The 21840-nt window shown below is 33.7% G+C and overlaps 1 protein-coding gene across 2 annotated transcripts in view; it reads right to left on the reverse strand.

Annotated features, from left to right (window-relative positions):
• Positions 1 to 2310: 2310 nt before the first annotated feature.
• The window catches only part of cpne5a (copine Va), an 86944-nt gene continuing 67414 nt past the window's right edge, over positions 2311 to 21840 (reverse strand). For both annotated transcript variants that reach the window (XM_083553932.1, XM_083553931.1), the window contains 9 exons: positions 19703 to 19756; positions 18038 to 18099; positions 13666 to 13712; positions 12838 to 13019; positions 11702 to 11829; positions 10045 to 10147; positions 5764 to 5821; positions 5334 to 5407; positions 2311 to 4967 (listed from right to left, as the gene is read on the reverse strand). In XM_083553932.1, coding sequence (XP_083410058.1) covers positions 4779 to 4967; positions 5334 to 5407; positions 5764 to 5821; positions 10045 to 10147; positions 11702 to 11829; positions 12838 to 13019; positions 13666 to 13712; positions 18038 to 18099; positions 19703 to 19756 — 897 coding nt within the window. In that variant the 3' untranslated portion in view covers positions 2311 to 4778. The remainder of the gene's footprint in view (positions 4968 to 5333; positions 5408 to 5763; positions 5822 to 10044; positions 10148 to 11701; positions 11830 to 12837; positions 13020 to 13665; positions 13713 to 18037; positions 18100 to 19702; positions 19757 to 21840) is intronic.

Consider the following 21840-nt stretch of genomic DNA (forward strand, 5'->3'; position numbering starts at 1 on the left):
TTCTGCATTGCATACATCTTATTATTCAGATCTTATATTTAACCTTTTATTAACAGTATCAACAAAAACATGCAAGCTTATTTGATCAATGCAGACATTATGATGAAAGATATTTATGAGTAAAGGAATGAGGTTTGACAAACGCGTATTACAAAAAAGTTTAACACGTATTATTACAGTTTATATTTAGAATTAGATTGCCCTAAATCCCAGGTAATGTTGGCCTGTTTCTTGAGTTCTCCATCTTTGAGTGCTTTTTCTTATTGTGTCTTAAAAGCATTAGTGGCTCATGGCCATTTTCATAAACAACATTAGGGTTTTGTAACATGGTGGACTATACAAAATTCTCCCTTTCAGCAAAACATCTAACTGGGGCACCACACCACAGATACTGCAGGCTTAAGTAATTGTGAATACTTTATATTCTCAAAATTTCCCATTGTTATAACCAATATGCAGGTAACCAACCTGAAGTGTTTTAGAAGGGTGTTGGAACACAATGAGGCATTAGAACAGCTTAACATCATGTTTCTATAGATATTCTCTCAAATATTGGTGAAGAAAGGAATCAGAATCTTGTATTTGTTTAATAGAGATCTGGTGACTGTGATTGTTATGGCATATACTTTATATGGCATTCAATGAGCCATTGTGTTCTGCAGATAAAGAAGGCATTCTGTCTTGCAGGACACAGGGTTGTCTTGGAAGAGGCCATTTCCATACGTTTTAAACAGTACAGACTTGTTACTTTATATATAGTACAGTATAAAGGCATTTAATCAGAATAACGTTGTATTGTCTGGCAATTACTCTTATCTCTTTTTTGCAACATAACAGCAACCTACGGTATAACAGAACCACCAGGTATTATCTTGACACTCATCAATAAGAATTTTATTATTTGTCTTATGTCTAATTGTTTATTTTGTATAATTGATGCACAATTATTTGTAATCTTATCATAATGTGATTGTCATATCCCTCTTATCATAATGTGATTGTTATATGCATTATTCTCAAGAATTAATTCAACATTTTCCAGATGGACAAATAAACCTGGCAGTACTTTCTTGTTTCTATAAGCCTAAAGCTTCATAAAATGTTGGTGTTGTTAAAGAGAGATGCTTTTTGGAATGACAGATAAACAGTCCAGGTAATTACGCATGCATACCTGAAACTGCTTGGCTTTGACCTTTACACACTGCTAATCAAGGCTCTTTGCAATACACAATATATCAGCCACACTGTGAACAATAATGAATAATTTCAATTAGATTCTCTGTACAGAACATCTGCAGAGAGACTTTGGACAACAAACTACAATTCACTATCAGTAAAGGCAGCTCATCATTTGCTCAGACCTGTCTCTATTCAGAATGGTTTGACAACAGGCTGTCATCCTGAAAATCTTTTTATGTTCTTTGCAATCAGAGAGAGAAAAAGAGCGAGAGAGAAAAAGAGCGAGAGAGTGAGAGAGAGAGAGAGAGAGAGAGAGAGAGAGAGATAGATAGATAGATAGATAGATAGATAGATAGATAGATAGATAGATAGATAGATAGATAGATAGATAGATAGATAGATAGATAGATAGATAGATAGATAGATAGATAAAGCAATGTTGTTTCTCATACTTCTTAAGCTAATGAGGCTGATGTGTCAGAATTGCAGTTAATACATCCTGGAGTATAAGGAGATGATATAGAGGAACGGGCTGAACAAGACGACCACACTAACATGGCTGACATTTATAATTTATATAAATATGTAGTAAAAATACATATGAATGAATTTAAATACTTTACTTATTTTTTTAACACTTCATTACTTTTTAGAACATTCCTTCAAATTTTTTTTTACTTGAAAAACATTAAAAAGTTTAGAAGTGCTTAAACATTAAGAAGCACTAAAGTTGTTTCATCAGGGGCCTTTTGTTGCAAGGTCTTTTTTATACTGGCACACCAGATCTGAAAAAAAACAAACAAACCAATAAATAAAGAGAAAAAGAGACTCTTGAGACTTTAGATTTGAGAGATAGTGTTGTGCAGGTAAAACATTATTGACCAAAATCCAGTGAAAGGATGTACATGCCTATGTACCAGTAACTTTACCTAAAAAAAACTAAATTTAATATTTTCATGCTAATAAATAAAAATGGATTATATAACCTTTGCATGTAACACATTTATCTGGGCATTTTAAGCAACTAGGAATATTTCAAATCGAAGTTTTTACACCTTTTTACAAACTTAGACTTTAGTATTGATTGCTGCTGCCTTATTATTGAACACACAAACAGTATTTATATCCTTTGCAAAAATTGGCATGTTTTTATTCCTTTTAAGATAATCCATTACAAACTTGACAAAAAAAAACAAAAAACATGGTAATGACGACAGCAATGCTTTATGCTTGGTTTGGAAAACTGTTCATGCATATTGACTGAGATCTAGATCTAGAGATGAATAAGAGGGGGGGAGCACAAAAAAAACTGAGCCCCAACAATGAGGTTGTGCTGAAAAGCTACACTGGATGACCTATCACTTTAAGGCTGCATGTGAGAAGGAGGAAGCAAGTTTCACAAAATCCTTCAGATTTTTTAGTCCCCGTATGCACATTTAATAGAGCAAGCATTGGCACTTGATGGGTGGCTCCTTGTCAATGAATTTGTCGCTACATGTCATGTGTAGAAGTTTTTTCACTTGCCCTTATCTCCTCAAGCAGATGTTTTTTTTTTTTTTAACAGGCTAAAGTCAAACCCTAAGTCAGTATCTAGTAATGAAAGAATTGTTTGCTCATCTTTATTATGAGCTGAATCCATTATCATCCAGTGTATGAATTTATACAACACAAATTTATACAAATCAAGAACTCATTAAAATCTAATTAGAATACACCAAAATTGGACTAATTCAAAACAACCAAAAAAAGGAATTTAACAAAACAAACCAATGCATGAGTGACTAATGATTTATTCATGCATTTCCCTGGTAACAGTTTCCCAAAATAATGTGCATGATTGTATAGTATCAGATGGTCAGATAAGTCAAAAGTACTATACATGCTCATTGTGACAATACTGATACAAAATTGGTTGATGAAAAGGTGCCATCTAAAGTAAACCTACTACTTTGATCAAACACTTTCTCAGGTTGACCAGATCATTTTCAGGACTAGGCTAAATGCAAATAGTAACAACATAAGGTTATTTAACATGCATATCCTTATTAAACATTTAAGAGACATTAGTTATTGCACCCAATTTATATCAAAACATCAATAAAGATCATCACAATAGGGAGGGACCAATTTTGCAGGATGTAAAAATGCTCAGGTAACTCTATCAAGCAGACTTTGATTTAATGGACTAATTGTGTTTTATGAAATCAAAGGTCATAACAAAAACCACATAAAGCCGGTGTTTAATGGAATTGGAAAATTCCATGCAACCAATTAAATTATACTAATTTATGTTTATTATTAGTTTAGAGTCAACATCTAGGCATATAAAATTACATCTGTCCAATCTCAAAGTCTATCATATTTATTACTGAGAATTTGAATAGAAAAGTGAGAGCTCAAAGTTTAAAATGCATAAAAATTGGGGGCAAAATTCCAGCATTGTTGCAGATGCACGTCATGAAACGGCAGTGAACGCAATTAAGCCCTGCTGTTCATGAAAATTGTTGCACCTTAAGTCTCTCAGTAAGCACCTATTCTAACTTAACACTCATTTACTGTATAATCGTCAAAGCTAGAAATAAGACTATTAGTAAATTATTTTAGTTTTGCTTAGTGAATTCAACATGGGCCTTAGAAATGTTTTTATGTAAATGACCAAAGATAGCAAGAACCTTATATATAGTCTGAATGAGAGTTGTACTTCCTGAAGCATATTCAGTAATCGACAATGTTATATATAATCTGCTTTAGAAATTTTAGATTATTAAGAAAACCTTTCATGCAGTTGGGTTTATGGATTTTGTTAAATGATCTCCTGATACCTGAATACATTTCCATATTTTTACAAAATTGCAACACAAGTCTGCAATGAGATGCCAGCTAAAAAAATTATATCAGAAACCCCATTCCCCAAATGTATCTCCAAAGGAATATAATTGAAACATTCAAGCCTATCAAGGGCATACAATAATCTATGATCTGTGTTGTAATAATAATAATAATAATACTAATAACGATAATGATAATAATATTAAAATAATTTGATACCTGTCTGCAAACACTAGGAATATATTTACACATCCTATAACTCTGGTTGGCATGCCCACTGACATTACTCTGTCCTAAAACAATGATTGTACAAAATTATACTGACGCTGCTGTGATGTGTAAGAAATAAATAAATAAAAGTAGAAACCTGTCAATTGCCTCTGGAGCATCTCTCATTTAGGATGCCCACACTCCTAAAAAAAAAATCTATAAGTCTCAAATTGAACACCTCCAAAAGGACAACGCAAACTATGCACAGAAGAATAGGCAGGTTTTGTCCAGGTATTGAAATATTCATATTGTACAGTTTTAAAATCCAAAAGTGTTCTCACCACTGAAACAAATCAGATAAACTCAGTCTCACTAGATGCTGTTCAGACTCTGAAAGGAGTATAAGCCATACCCACTGGCCACTGCTTGTTTATTTGTTCTGTATAGCTTGTTCACTTATAAAGAGACTGCTGGATTGGTTTTAAGAAAGATCCAGAAGTGGTGAGGAAGGTCTGAGGCCATTGCATGTTTGTTCTGGCCTGAACATGACCTGTGTATACTCAGATAGTAGCGGTTGGACTAAGCACAGAAGGGCTACAGTCTGATGGAGTTTGGTTGGGTTTGATGCCTCTCGATTTCATGTAAGAAATTAACTGGTCAGGAATCTCTGCCAGGACATCTTTTGCTAGCCGCGCCATGCTGAGAACATGGTTCCCTGTCCGGTCCATGTAGTCCCTGAATGGCACAAACTGTTTCGACACAATGAAAAGTTAAATGCAGTTTGCAATGTGCAATGTGCAATTTCTCCACACATGCATAAAAAGTCTTTATTTGATGTTTCAAATGTTCTTTGACTAAGAGACCCCATTTATACCTGGCTATTACTATTCTGATTATAAGCACATGCATTAACACTTGTACTGCATTTCTGCTCAGCTAGAATAAAATGAGCCGTATTTAGTGTTAACATGCAAATGAGCTCTTTGTAACATGTGACATTACCAAATGTGGCTACATTTATAAATGTTTAGCATGGGATCATAACCAATTTTTTTTTTTTTTTTTTAAGATTTTTAAGTGCAAGTAGCTTTATGTAGTAGAAACTCTGATGCTACCTGAACAATGTCTCTTTCTGCCAGCTTTCCTCTTGAGGATATTCTAATGTCATCACCATCAAGCTCAACCATGGCTGAAAAGAGAAAATTATCTGTCATCATATTACCATGTCAATGTTATAAAAAAAACCAAAAAACAAATAAAAACAAAACCAGAAAACGGTATGAAAATGAGCACTGAAGGCAGATGGTTCCCCATGCTTATTACATTCAACAGCTGTTTATTCCAGCAGGTTGACATCTGCTTAGTAGCCAAACCCCCAAACCTCCACAATCAGAGGATACCTAATGCTCCTTATTTGGCTACAATCATGGAAGCACTGCTGCAAATTTATTTTTTTTTTTTTTATCTTTTATAAGTTTGATCTTGTAGTATTAAACTTTTTGGGTGTGACAAACTATAAGGATGCTCAAGGATCTCCATTCTTACCATCAAACTCAGCCTGGCCAACTCCAACAATAATAATCGACATTGGAAGTTTAGCAGCCTGTAAGGGAAAAGAAAGTATGAATGACAGAGAGGTACAGATTTTAAATGTGCTTTAAGGCAATAATTGTATAATGATAATAATTGTAATAAATATTTATTATTAAAAACATTATTATTTTAGATTGCTGGATCTTTTTTTAGAACAAATGGTTTATTTAAACACAATAGTTTAATAACTATGTATTAATAATTAATAACTATCTATTAATAACTATAAATTTTAATGGTTTAATAAATACAATTATTGCACTGAATCTAGCAGCATATCTTTTTTTTTTTTTTAATAGAAGCATCAGAGATTTTAAGCAGTAAAGACCAACCCCTTTAAAACACAACCAGTGGACTTTAAGCCCAAACAATTTTAAGAGAAAATAAAGAAATAGCATTTTTCTTTGCTCTCAAAATTTACAAAATGCAATATAAAAGCTAAAGTTACATTTGAAATAAAATTTTATAAAAAAAAATAATACTTGCATATAAATGATAAGACAAAAAGCATTGAAATAAACATCTAAATAGAGTTCAGGATAGAAGTGCAATTTCTATCATCTGATGGTGGTTGAAAAAAAACAATATGGTTTCCATTAGCAATTTCCCCATTACTTTCTAATGATTCTAATGGTTAATGGACAACATTAGGGCAAATGCCATTAGGAGGTGTTTTTCTTTGAGAAGTAGTGTCATTACAGTAATGTGTTATTCAGGCTCAGTGTACTGTAGGTGCTGTATCTGTAGGGAATGCAGTACTTAACTGCCAAGACAAACTGGTCATTTTAGGTAAAGGGGAAAAAACCACAGAATAATACTTCTACTTTGTGAGAATTATAAGATTTTTTTTTCTCAGAGTAGAAGTAAGACTTAAAGAGGTCTGTGAGCTCTAGAAGGAACTGCATTAAAATGCAATTAAAATGTATGCAAGGACAAACCCCATCTTTACAAGAAATTACACAAAGCTCTTTTTCTCTGCCTTTTCAATCAGTAAGATAACTCAGTCAAAATCACAAACCAATAAACACGCACATATGTCAAAAGAGGTAATCAAACAAATTGAAACATTAATTGTGACAATAACAAATACATATTTAATTACAATTAGTTTAACTGTGAAATCATTCGATTAGATTCACACAAATAAAGTGAAAGAAAGACAACAATGTCAAACAAAAATGCCAAACCTTCTGACAGTGTATAGGTTTAACCTTCCCATGAGCAATAAAGAATGATATCAGTTGATAATGACAACTTAAAAAATAAAAGCAAAAAAAAGCAACAAAAATGAAGACATAAAGTCAAATATTAAAACAAATCTCAGGGTAGGTGAAGTTAATTTGTTTGTTTCATAGATAACCTACATGCCAGATACAATTTGATATTAAAAGTTCAAGATATTGATGGAAATTATTCCAGTGCATTTAAAAAGTTCCAGCATTTTAGAGAAAATCGTTAATAAATAAATTATATGAAATTTATATATAAAACTACATTGTGTGCAGTTTATTTGGAACATAATAGTATTACTAGGTTAGTCGAATTTTGCTTTCAGAACATCATCAATTCTCAATGGCATGGATTCTACAATATGTTTGAACTATTCTTTCAAGGTTCTGGTCCATGCTGATATAATTTCATCATCAATTCCTCCAGATTTTTCAGGTACACTTTTATGCTCTACCACACTCATTGTTGATGTTAATGAAACCACTTTGAGATTACTTTTCCCTTTTGGCAAGGTGCATTAGAATTGAAGCTCACAAAAAGATGAGTAAATTTATCTTTGGAATGCACATCAGTAACAACATTCATATATGCAATAGCTGACAGCCCAGAGTGTTCCCCACACCATTACACCACCTTGACCAGCCTGGACTGTTGACACAAGGTGGTTGGATCCATGGATTTATGCTGTTACCTCTAAATTCTGACTATATCTTCTGTGTCTTACAAGAAATTACAATTCATTGGCCATGTTTTTCCAGTTTTCTGTTCTTGGTTGAAAGAAATAAAAACTTGTATGGAAGTCCACATGTTGTTGTTCTCAAGCTTTGACATTTTGTGCAATCCAAGATGCTTTTCTGCTTACCATAATTGTAGAGGTTATGTAAGTTATTGTTAACTTTCTGTCAGCTCAAAGCAGTCTGGCTATTCTCTGTTGATCTCTCATCAGTAAGGTGTTTTGTCCACCAAAACTGCCACTCAATAAAAGTTTTTTCTTATTGCACCATTCTGTGTCAACTCTACTGATTGATGTAGATGAAAATGTGTTATAGAAGCAGTTTTAGAAATAATCAAACCAGCCGGTCTGGCATCAACAATCAAACCATCGTAATGACATGAAATAACATTTTCACCCTATTCCCATGTTTGATGTGAACATTAACCAAAGCTGCTGGCTTGAATCTGCATAATTTTATGGACTGTTCTGCTGCCACAATTGGCTGACTAGATCTATGAGTAATAGAGCAGGTGTACAGGTGTCCCTAATAAAGTGCTCAGTGACTATTAATAAATGTACGAAATAGCATATTTGCGGTTAAACAAGAAATGATTATATAATTTGATAGAAAAAAAACATAAAAGAGTATAAGCCTGCTAATAGCCTCTTGAACTGTATACAAGAAATGACAAATTTTTACTTGCCTTCTGCGAGATACAGTTTTTTTTTTTTTTTACAGTATAAATTCTAATAGTAAGAAAACAGTGAGAATTGTATCTTGAACTAATCTCAGTATGCAGAGCTGCAGAACTTTACAAGGTACAAATAATATCCAATTTCCAAACCATTTAATTTAAAATAATTATCAGAAAATTTCACAAATTCACAGACTACCCCAAACTGCTTTTTAATTATAATTAAAAGCTTGCAATTACTTCCATAAGCGATATAAATTATGGGCAATAAAAAAAAAAATTATACAAATTAAGTATCTGCTCATGTTTTGGACCAGATATTTACAGACACATACATTTTGGCAGAATACATTTTGGCAGACGAAACAAGAAATTATGAGGACGAAAATAGGTCAGGGGCCAGTGCTCATCACAAGCTTTTCCCAGCTTGATCTTTTTTATTGGTATTACAATACTGAATCTCACACAACATTTTACACAGTAAAGTATACATTGATTTACCCAGTGAATTAAAGTGAGTTAAAAAAAAAGTGTTTCAGGATTTCGACTGTAACAAATGAATTAGGGTCTTGTCACTGATTCTGTCACCTTGGACTGTCAGGTCAGGAAATCATTCTGCATAATTTAACCAACAGCTGTGGAGAAAAGAACAGCTTCACACAGCAAACTGGCCAATTTAATTGACTCTACATAAAAAGACTGGCTAGAGAAAGGAAGAGGGAGAAGAAGAAGAAGAAGAAGAAGAAGAAGAAGAAGAAGAAGAAGAAGAAGAAGAAGAAGAAGAAGACCGAGTGCTGAAGTTTTATGCTGATGAACAAAATCTTTGTTAGTCTCACAAACGTAAAGCAAACATCACAAGAATGTAAAAATCTCAACCACCATGTGTCTGTTGCTTCCCATAAGAACTAATATCAGATAGATTATCTTTCAGGCAATCTTTCTACATAAAAAGCCAAGCTACTATGTTTATCTCTATTTTTATTTGTTTATTATCTGCACAATCAGACTATTGTTCTTGTTTTGTGAGTTTTACAGGAAATGTTCTTCAAATTAAAATATTCAATACGTTATTTAAATATGCAATATGCCATTACAGTATGTGTGGACCTGTTCATCCAGGATGGAATTAAAACTCCTAGTCTGGGTCTGGTGGCAGTAAATTAGGGTTGATAGATGGATGTGAAGAGACAGAGCAGCAGACAAGATCTTAAAAGGAAGGTGTGGCTGTTCTAATGGTTTGACTAACAGTCGCAAATTCCCTTTAAATCCAGTCTGCTGGGTAACTGATGTAAAAGAAGCAGTAGTTCTGGAAAAGAAGCTTTAGAGGATGCAGCCGTTGACAGGGAATTTGCTCCTCCAAGAGATGAATTGCCTTAAAAGTCTTTTGTTTAAGCATGATGCAATACATTCAAACCTGTTTGGTAATCAAAGAGGAAGAGGAAACAGGCAAAGGTAGACGTGTGTGTGTGTGTGTGTGTGTGTGTGTGTGTGTGTGTGTGTGTGTGTGTGTGTGTGTGTGTGTGTGTGTGTGTGTGTGTGTGTGTGTGTGTAATAAGCAGATAGCATATTCCTGTTATTAGAAAGATTACTCACATTGACGATGGCTTCTTTGGTCTGAGCCATGTCTGATATAACTCCATCTGTGATGATGAGGAGCACAAAGTACTGTGAGCCGTCTTCCACTGCTACTGCATATCTAATACACACATGCACACACAGACACATATGCACACACACATGCACACACAAGAAAAACAAGCATCAGCATATGTCAAAGTACAGGAAAGTACCATTCCTAAAAAAAAAAAAAAAAAGACTTAAATTTAATAATAATTTAATAATGATTTGTCATAAATAAATTACAGGAACAAAAAGGGACTATAAAACAAACCAATGAGCACATTTATAATCTATTTTTATAGGCAGCAAAAAATAAATGTTTTTCCCCCTTGGATGCCTCTTAATCTCAGACTGATTTATCATCAAAAGCACTTTTTCAAAAGCACTTTGTTATTTAAATCAGTTCATGCAGGATCAAAACCCTTAACAGATCGGGCTGTTGATAAAATTTCTCTGCTATCACAACTTATGGCAGTGTAACTCATCTTAGGTGCTTAATGAAAATTTAAGCAGCCAGGTTTGACATGCATGCTGTCATTTGTTCCTTAAACTAAAACGAATGCTATTCAAAAAAAAAATTGCAGCTTGTCTCATTAGTGTACGATAATGACCTTCAAAGAAATGGACACTGGGTCCCATCAGGTCCCATGGGGTAATATCTTTTCAGGCTTGTCAAGGCTTGGCACATAATGACATGTTTAATTAAAAGCTAGACGAGAGGATTAGACACTCTCTACAGCACCCGTTCATTTCACTTAACTACAAGAGGCATTTATTTTTCCATCAGTGGGCAGCAAACAACAACATGTGTCAAGCTCACTACTTGACTGGCACTTTAATTTCCTTTTCATTTGTGTTCTGTGTACAAACTCAGCTATTAATTACTGTTATTGTCATGTCATTTAAATGACTAAATCAGTGACTGTTTTTAGATGTGTTGGAATTTGATACAAAGCATCTATGCATCTATTAAGTATTATGTTTTTTATTTTTTTCCATATGTGAAGAACAAAACGGTGCAGATTTACAGTATCACCCTAAAGCTAATTTACTTCCTATAACACCCTCACAAACAGTTTTACTTTATTTTCTCTACAGTAATTGCCAAGGATAATAGCTTCCTAATAAAAATGTCACGTGTTACTGTTAATTCATTTATAGTTAGAAATCCCACGTTAGTTCGATATCACATACATTATAGTAGCTATAAACAATCTTTCTCTCACCACCTTTTTTCACTCTGAAGTGCTACAACCTGGAAGCATTTCTATGGAAAACTTGAACAGACAGTTTTAACCTTTACTTTACTTTTAGAGTGTTGAGCCCAGACATGCTAAAAAAATATACTCAGAACATGCTGCACTATTTTAATCACTGCCTGCATTAATTCCTAGCAATTTATTTAGTGTCTCCAATACTGTCTCTGTTTACTGTATGTTGTTACTATAGAAATAATAACATATTTAAACTAGCACATTAATATAAACCTTGCAGCTGGAATTGCTTTCTAAGGCACTGTTATAGAAAATGAATCATAACCATTAAAACATAAAAAAAACCCATCATAGCATTTAAAACATAAAGGTATATATTGCTGTCACAAAATTATTATTATTATTTTTTAACTTACCTCGCTACATGATTGATGATTGGGGCAAAGTTTGTTGGTCCATAAAGCTGAACAGTTTTGAGACTCTGGTGGTATGCCTCTAGAATGCCCTCCATGCCATTACAGTAAGGGTTATCTACATTACCATTCTTTAATTAAAAACAAAAGATCAAACAGTATATAAATAAATAAATAAATAAATAAATATATTAGGTAAATCAATTCGGAAAGTACACTGACCAGGCATAACTTTATGGCCACCGGTGGCATAACTTTATGACCACCTGCCTATTATAGCTTTTGCTACCAAAACAGTCCTGACTCATCGAGCATTAACTTCTTCAGCAGTCTGCTGAATCGGACAAGCCTTCGGTCCCCACGTGCATCAGTGAGCCTTGGCCGCCAATGACCAACCGCTGGTTCACCACTGTTGGACCACTTTTGATAGATACTGACCACTGCAGACTGGGAACAGCTCACAAGAGCTGCAGTTTTGGAGATGCTCTGAACCTGTCGCCTAGACATAAAAATTTTGCACTTGCTCAAATTCTTACGCTTGCCAATTTCTTTTTTCTCAAGTCTCTCTTACAGGTACCATGATAAAAGATAATCAGTGTTATTTACTTCACTGGTCATAATGTTGTAATGTCATAATGCTATGCCTGGTCAGTGTAGGTTACAATGTCAATCAATCAATCAAACCAATAAAAAGCACAAGCCAAATAATCTGCTGTCAGAAAGCAAAAAGTAAAAGCAGAAAAATGTTCTGTGAGTGAATGCAGTTATAAACATTTTAAAAGTGCCTGGAATCGTGCAAATGAGTGTACAATGAAGAGCAAAAGAGTGGGAGAACGGATTGATGATGTATAGCATTTCACATATAAAGAAAGAGAGCACTCTGTAATACAAGTCATTTTCACCAAACTGTGTGCATACATTTAAATAGAAACAAAGAACTACAGTCATATAAAGTAGCAGTAGTAGGTTCACATACATATTTAATAGACTGAAAACTAAATCTACTTTATCAAACATCAAAGAAATTAATTGCATGGAAGCAAAACAAAAAAAATGAATATTATGTAACTTTACAGGGCTGAATACAGCGAATTGTAATACTTTTGCCATTAGATAAGAATGAGCAGTGCAGTTCTTACCAGAGGGAACTCGTGAGACACTCTGCCATCAGGGGGGAGTTTGGCTCCAAAGCCCAAAGCAGGAAACATCTTATCACTGTCATAATCCTGGATAATTTCCCCAACAGCTTTTAGTGCCATAGCATAGGCATTCATCTGGTATGGGTTCATATAATGTAGAGATGTGGACTGAGATGGGTTTCCTTTAAGGAAAGAATTGAGGAAATGTTCTGTTTTACAGATAATAAACACTTGCAGTAATGGTAAAAACACCCCCCCCTAAAATAATAATAATAATGGAATGTCTGCTAGTGATATGACATCTTTCTAGAATGGGGTCACCCAGAGGCTATATCATAGAAACCAGTAAGATCCAAGCAAGCAGTTAAGCATTCATGTGGCAGCCTTGTCTTTGAACAATTGAATGATCCTTTGTGGCTTGTATGCATTTTCTCTCCAACCTAAAAGACCTTCTTGCATATTTATGAACTCAAAGAAAGTGACTAAGCTCTATTAAAGGTGAAATAATTAAGCACAAAGCTTAGCAGACAGAGAAAAACATTAATTATCCTTCTTTAGTTAATTACAACATATTAAAAATAACACAATCTGCTCACATGTAATGTTTTAGATGCAGATTAGCGTGTTCTTTATTTTTGTGCCGTAAACTGGACTTGCCATGATTAACAGTGCTTAATCTGCAATTATAGTTATATACATTAAGATGACATTTTCCTGGAGAAAATCCTTACTTTCTATCTAAAAAAGCTGCATATGAGTTTGACTGATAATAGTAGCAAGTAGTAACAGGTAAGAAAATACAAAAGAAACACAAGAAGAAATTCCTACCATTGGAAGCTGTGAAATCAATAGCCACGGTGAAATGGATCTGAGTGCTAAAAAAATTAGAGCAAGAATAAGAAGAATGACCAGAAATTAAAAAAAAACAGAAAAAAGATTTAATACCAAATATAACTAGAAAGGCAGCAAAAAAAACCCCTCAACAATGAACATTAATATCAAGCTTTTACACTCCAATTCATCTCAAAGTATAAACTCTCCAGACATCGCCTCGGCACACAGGCCATCTGATTGAGCAAACTAGTGCAATCAGAGGCTCCCTGTGGGCCTACATTGTGTTAGTTTATTCTCCTGCTGTGCGTTCTCTCTTTGCTCATGTCTGTCCTGTCAACCAGAATCTGCTTTAGATTTAGGACAGTTTTCCCAACCACAACCATTCTTTAAGCTGTTATGATAGTGGCTCCACTATGGATTCTAACCAAATCAGCCTGCAAAGGGCAATCTGTAGCAACACCTGCAAAGTCTTCTTCTTTTATTCCAGCCAGCAGAACATTGGTTTCAGGTCAGCAGGAGATGCAGCCTAACTGCTGATTGCAGGTCCATCATTTATTCCCTTCACCTGTCACAGCTAGCTGCCCACAGATTTCTATAACAGGCCATTATAAATGTATGAGAATGTCAGAGCTCATGGAGATAGAATACTGCTGACAGCTGTCCAAAGTGCAAGAAGATAGGAATTAGATCTAGATCTAGAAAGAGTCCATGTATCTCAAAAGTGCAGTGTTTTTTATTTGATGAGAAAAAAAGTTTATGACTACAAAATGGCTGCTACTTAGGTTTGTATGTCTATTTTTTGTTGATAGGGGGTACATAAAATCTATTTGAGATGATTAATAATAGCACAACTTGACAGGCTTGTGCTTATAAACTCATGCTGATTTTTATGATGAGGGTTACTTTCTAATATACTCAGTCTTTCCCCTTTTTTATGCCACATCATTAAAAAAAACAAGTCTGTGTTTATTTCTTCAAGTGGTGTCTGTAATAAAAATATCTCCTATATAATAAAACTCATGCATCTAAACAGCTTTAACACAGAACAATGAAATTTTATGGATTTTCTTTTCTGCACACCTACATATCTGTGTTATATTAATATATTGTTGTATCACATTAATATGCAAAACAACTAAAGCATATACAAACAATGATGCATTATATTAGCTGTACTGATACTGGGCAATTTGAGCATCCCATGCTCTTTATGTTCTCTTCTAATTTAACATGCATAATGAAGACTGTCCTTGGATGCCTCATTATGATCGTAGTCCAACTATTCATTTAGGCTCAAATTTTTAATTAAACTTTATTAAATTATTAAATCAATTATGTTTGAATTAAACCCTTTTAGTGATAAACAGGCTAATAAATATAACTACAGTGGCATTCATGATGGATTGTGATTTAATATGATGATAATATGTGATTTAATATGGATTGTGATTTAATATAAATTGTTTCAATTGTGGCCTTACAGGCCTTTAGTGTATGTGTTGTCCTGTTATGCATTTAAAAGTTGGTTAATGAAAGTAGAATAGGAAGGGATCCTTTTTTTCATTAAACGTAATTAATGCAGATGACTAATAAGTAATTGGCCCAGGGTATCAGTGATCACTCAAGGTTCCCTATTATGTTTCCCTATCAGCATTTCAACATATCTGCTCTTTTAATGGTGGTTTCTTTTGCTCCTTTCTCAATGCAAAGCAAGGTCTGATGCTGTTTGGAGGACAATAGTATTTCTTTATGGTATCCTCTTCTGCTTATAAGTGGTCCCACATAAACTGCATAAAGATACATGGGATTTCTGTGGATTATCCCACTTAGTAACTATAAGGATTTGGACTAATTGTAATATGAACAGTTGATGATATGATGGTGATATGTGATATAATGGGTGATATGAATGGTAAGGAATAAATTGCATAGTTGTTTTTACTTAAGTTTCCATCAGTGAACATCAGGTATAACTTCAACCAACAACAATTATTCTGTTCAGACAATTGCAGTTTTCACCATGTTGTACTATAGAAAGGAATTCATTTATAATCATATTATGTAGTCACCCAGATGAGGAAGCATTCCTTTTTTATTTTAATTCCTCTCCAGGTTTCTTGCTTGAATCCCTGTAGAGAGTTTTCCCCATCTCCATCAGTTCTAGCTTGCTCTCTCTATTAGTAATATCTTTATTTATCTAAAACTGTTTTGTGACAATGTTTATTGTTAAAAAAGAGCTACATCCATAAAATTCAGTTAAATTGAACTTATCTTCATTTCTAGCTCTCAGACTGCTTCAAAGTTTTTGGGTTATTTCAAATGTATTACAAGTGAGACTCCAGACACGCATATTAATCTGTGTTATACTGGACATCTCCATCTCCATTCTGTACAAGCTCAGCATCGGTTGTACACAGAGCTTATTAATGTGTTGTTGGAACAGAGGGTAATGTTTTCCCTACAAACAGCTGTCAGCGAGTTTTGGAAAAATGTGCACATGATAAATATGGGGATTAAAAATGACCTCAACTGCCTATTAGACATTAGTCTTTCTCTCTCTTTCTCACACACACACACACACACACACACACACACACACACACACACACACACACACACACACACACACACACACACTAGCAATCCATACAGTTTGTTTACTATATGGATTCGAATGTATGGGTTATATGTGTACATTGCTTCTAAACTTTTCTTGACTTGCATTGGAATCTCATCATTTTTCATTTTACTCTACAAAATTGTAGAATTCATCTTCTCACAAATCGATCTTTAGCACTGGAATTAGTAAAAACCATGATAGAAAGAAATTCAGCAGCATTTTTAGCACAAACAGCAAAAGTCATGGGTATTAAAAAAAGGGGGAAACAGGGCAGAAAGTGGTTTACTAGTGGATTAGATCATATTCAAACAATGCACATGGGTGACATCAGTCCGTCACCGATCGTTTGAGACGCGCAGGTCAGTCATATCCCTCACAGTCAAAATCTCTCGTGCACAGTTCTAATACCCCCATCCCCTACCTTATTTGAAAATTGACTAAGAGTAAGAGCAGATTTGTGTCATTAGGTGAGTTATTACTGTGAAACACCTCCAGGCTTTTGTTAGAAATCAGGCTGGCTGCTGATCAATATGAAAATACAAGCAGCACAGAGATACCAGAGCCACTATAGCACATTAGAGTTGTTACCAACTACAGTAATGTAAGGCCAGTTATCACCCACATAATAATTTACAGTAGATAAGAATGGTGTGTGGTTTTGTGTTCATGACTGTGTATAATTCATGTTTGTATTATGCACTGCCAAAAACAAATCAAATTGAACAAATAAAATCTTTCCTATTATAAAATTATAATAAAGTACTATTTCGAAATATATTGGCAGATAATTATTTTAATTAAATATAAGTTTAAAATTTCTAGTAAAAAGCTAAATAAAATCTAAATGAATACATTAGGGCTATATAAGTAATTAGGGGTAATTCTGCCTTATTTACTGTTGATCAATGAGCATTGCCCCTATAAAATAAATAAAATAAAAAACAGGCTGAATCGTCTTACATTTGATTTATAAATATCTCATAATAATTAGTAATAGATAAATGTGACGATCTCAAAGATGTCTTTTTTTTTTTTTTTAATGCAATTGCATTTCTAGGTGTGGCAATTTCTAGCTTTTGTTACAGGCTTGCATATTTCAAATAATACCATTTGATTATGCTAGCTTATTTATTATTTAGAAGGTATAGGTGATGCCAGGCTGTGGTATAATATGAAACCAAAATTGCCAAAATTGCATTTTAATAAAGTGTCTGGTTAATGACTTGTAGAAAATAATTTTCTACATAATAAAAGAACTAAAGGAAGGTGAAGGTGGGTAAAGGAAGAAATACATCATAGCAAATAATATCAATTTTAGAGCACACTATTGTGTTAGGAGGCATGGGGCAAACAGATTTGTGTTTTCCTGTAATCAAGGCCTCAATTTTGAATGTCTTTTCATCTTTTCATCAGGGAAAGCTAAAGAAGATCTGGCAACACAAAAATGATGATAACTGTACTGCTAGTAGCAGCTTTGTTTGATGTGTGTGGCTGTGTCATGTGTCTGTTCTGTATCGGTGACATCCACACTGTGACACAGTATCAGGTAGGTCAGTGAACTACTGTATGAAAGTAGAAATGTGTAGTGTGTTCTTTTACAGCTTGTCTGATTGGATGATTTTTCCCACAGCATTTCATTCCACCATTAAAGGTCAGTTTTTGAAATGCCCCAACCTGTAAGAAGAAAAAACTAGGACCATTTTGTCTTAATGTGTGCAGTTTGTTCATGTGAGCATTTCTACTCACCCTGCTTTGATGTAATCTAGGAAAGTGTGTTCCGCCTCAACAGAGAATGAAAGCAACGTCACCTTGGAAATGAAAGAAATCAGACCATTTACAACATGCATGGATTCCATATGCTACACACAGAACACCTGCTTCATAGCATGCCATAACTCTTTAAACACACAGACACCTTTAACTCTCAAAGCGGTGCATTGTTGCTCATTAGTGTCAGAACTGCACAATATATCATGTTTCTATCATTATTACAGAAGGCTGCAATGATTAAATGAAACTCCTGGCACAACTAACCAAAATAGTTTCTGTGATTTGGGAATTATAACTAATTTCAATTAAAATCAATCCTGGCTAAAATCCCAGCATTTAACTTTTTGCTGTAATAAACCTTGTAAAAAATGCCACATTATGGCTTCCCTGGTGTATTCTAAGGTGTATCCGTCATTACCAACAAATCCTAAAGTTGACTTTAAATCTTTATTGTATACCTCTTATTAGTGCTGTCATGACTACAGAGGGATTTCCAACATTACTATGCTACTGAACAAAAAAGATGATATTCATGTGCTTTATTATACAGTGTCTGTCCCTCTTTCAGATCAATGCATAGATTTTTACTAGTGCAAACTAAATATGAGATTTATTAGCCATAGTAAAAAAATATATCATCAACCCAGGCACATATGAGAAGTGGAACTTATGTCCAGGTTACTATTTTGTTGTTGTTATTTCTTCTTGTTGTTTGACAGACAAGTGAGTTTCACAAAAGAAAACAATTATTGAAAAAAAAAAATACTATTGAATTTTGTAAAACAAATGTTTTTAAATAAATTTTCATGTCTATCTTTAAACATTATGAATTTTAAATTAAATCTTGCTGCATTGCACTAATTTTCTAGCACAATCAACTGTTTTTAAAGTAGGTGGATTAAGGTAGCTTGCATGATGACAGATGATCTTTTCTTCATCATGAACATAATACAAAAAAAATAATAAAATAAATTATAAAAATAAAATGTTGAACAAAGAAAAGTTAGACACAATGGCATCATATAAATCACATGCTTTAAACATTGTGCATAAATAAAAAAATAAGATGAAAGTTAGACTTGTTTATCATTTTCATGTGATTGCAGAAGAGAATAGCAAATCTGGTAGCTAAAAACTTCATTTTTATATGTCGTTCTACTAAAGTTGAAACTTTTCTTATGATTGGACAATAACCATACAAGTTTTTGTCTGTATTAATGCAATTAACTAACAAGCAGGGCATTAGTATTAGTATTACAATATGTAAACTGCCTAGTCAATTAAGATAAGATATACTTTTATTCATCCCACAGCAGAGAAATTTCCTAATTAGATTTCTAGGCAACCAAAGGTCCACCCTTGCATAAAACTAAGCAACACCCCCTGAAAACAAAAAATTTTAAATAATCCAAACCACAATGCAGACCAATGCTGATAATTTCCATAAACCAATATATGTTTTATTTGCTTAGCTTTATTGAATAGCAGCATGTGATCAATTTATCAATGTTGGTCTTGTGTGTAGAGATCAATAACAGCTGCCAAAATATATAGATTTTAATACTAAAAATCTAGGTTTAGGGTTAGGGTTAAAGAAGATAAAGAAGAGAATATTTGGACATGAGCATTCTGGAGACTCACTGTTCCAGAGTTGATGTATCTTTTCTTCTTTGTTTTCTTTTTTGCATTCACCACCTGAAATCACAAAAAAATACAATTTCGGGATATTTTTGAGTTGAAAAGAGTAATAGAAGTGTGAAAAATCTGCTCAGAACATTTTAAGAAGAGATCGAACAGATGATATTTCTGGAAAAACATGAAAAGAAAAACATATTTCTACTGAAAGAAAATCACATCTGTAAAACTTGGCAGAGCGCGTGTGTTGATCCGATCTCTCTGGGTCTGCTGAGAATGTTACACTCCATTACATCTGCTTTCACATCCTACATCGCCCCATAGGGATAATACTGCAGTACACCTTCTACACACGTCTCTTTTTCCCATCCTTATGAACTGTCCAAAACAAGACAAATTCTGATGTTCTCAGCCCTCAGTGTTCCTTCCAGCTTCCTTCCAAATGTCTCTCTTCTGTTTGCTTTTAGCTAAGCTGGCAGAAATTCACCAGTACTCTGAATTGTAATAGTTTCTGTGCTCCTTGTTTTTCTTTCTCATTTTTCTTTTTTTCATTTTCTGCCATTTTCATATTAAATGTTTGCATTTGTAAAAATATGAACAAACTTGATAACATCTACTGAACAATGAGCAAACCTAGTTACTAATGATTGTGTTTTTCATATGAACTAACATTTCTACATTTTTCTGTGTTTGCTAAATGATGTCTTCTGGGGGCATTGAGTTAAATATATAATAATAATAATAATAATTAAAAAAAAAAAAACGTGTCAATGTAAGTAGAATAATTTTTATACCCGAAATTTAACTTACTAATCTCTGCAAGAGCAACTGTGTGTGCAATTAAAACATTTTTATAATATTTTAATAAAAAGACCATGTTAGTTGAAGACAAAATTTAACCATTTGCTAGTTGTTAATAATGAGAACTGTTATATAAATGATGCCATAGTAAAGTCATTTTTAACCTTTTTAACCAGTCTTTTCACTGAAACATGTTTAACATAATATCTTATTAATTTATAATATATTCATATATCATAATATATGAATATATTATAATATATTCATATATTATGATATATGAATATATTATAATATATTCATATATTATAATATATTAATACATTATATACAATAATATATTACATACAAAATATAATATATACATGTTTTTATGTAGTGCTCTTCATGTAATATTGTAATACAATATTTTGAGTTTTCAGGCTGCTGTTCTGCCTTAAGCGGGTCTTATACTTAAGTTTCTGATCCAATTTACATTTAAGGGAGTCTGCTTTACATTCTGAATATGCTCAAGGCCAAACAGGGCTCTCTAGCGTGATTGTCATTTGTCTTGGCACATTATGGTTAGAGGTTTTTTTTTGCCTGACTTCATCCCCATCCACTGGTGCAATGTGGTCTCAGTGACAAGTGGTGAGAACAGCAGATACAGGTGCATAGCCCTTCAGGAAGAAAATGGCAAGTTCATTTCCCACCTTGTCATGTTAGGAACAAAGACAGCCAGAAGACACCATTGAGCAGTCCCACTGTAAAGAAAAGAGTGCCTTTTGAGGATTAGAAGAGCTAGCATTCGAGCCAAATGCAAAGCAACAATGCAAAACCCAAGGGAGTCTAGTGCAGCCTTCTCACATACAGAGACAGCCTATGTTTGCTGTTAGAGCATCATATTCTTTAAACTTGTCATTTTTGGAAGGGCATTCTAGTAACTAGTAGGACTGCTCAGCAGTTGAGAATAAGACAAAGGCTGGAGAAGTGCCTAATCCATTTTGTTGGACATGTGGAAGTGGCTGAGCTCTTTCCTAATGTACTGATTTTACTGATGAGCTCTATGCACATTTTAAATATGCACGCTGTTTTATGAAGAAAAAAAAAAAAAAAAAAAAAAAAGGAATGCACATTGGCTGCAGTGACAGATGCAGAACCTCTAGGCATGAGAACAACTCAAGTCATGAGAATTGCCACTTTAGCATAGCACAGGCTGATAAAGTTTAAAATACAAACCCATACTGTGTATACACTGAATTCTTGTTTGTGGATTATTGTTATCCAAATTGACTTACAAGTATCTAATTTATATAACTCAGCAGTTAAGTGTTTAACTGCAAATTGGTGGAGCTGGAATTTAA

Source organism: Silurus aristotelis (genome assembly GCF_946808225.1).
Source record: "Silurus aristotelis genome assembly, chromosome: 11".
Classification (NCBI taxonomy): domain Eukaryota; kingdom Metazoa; phylum Chordata; class Actinopteri; order Siluriformes; family Siluridae; genus Silurus; species Silurus aristotelis.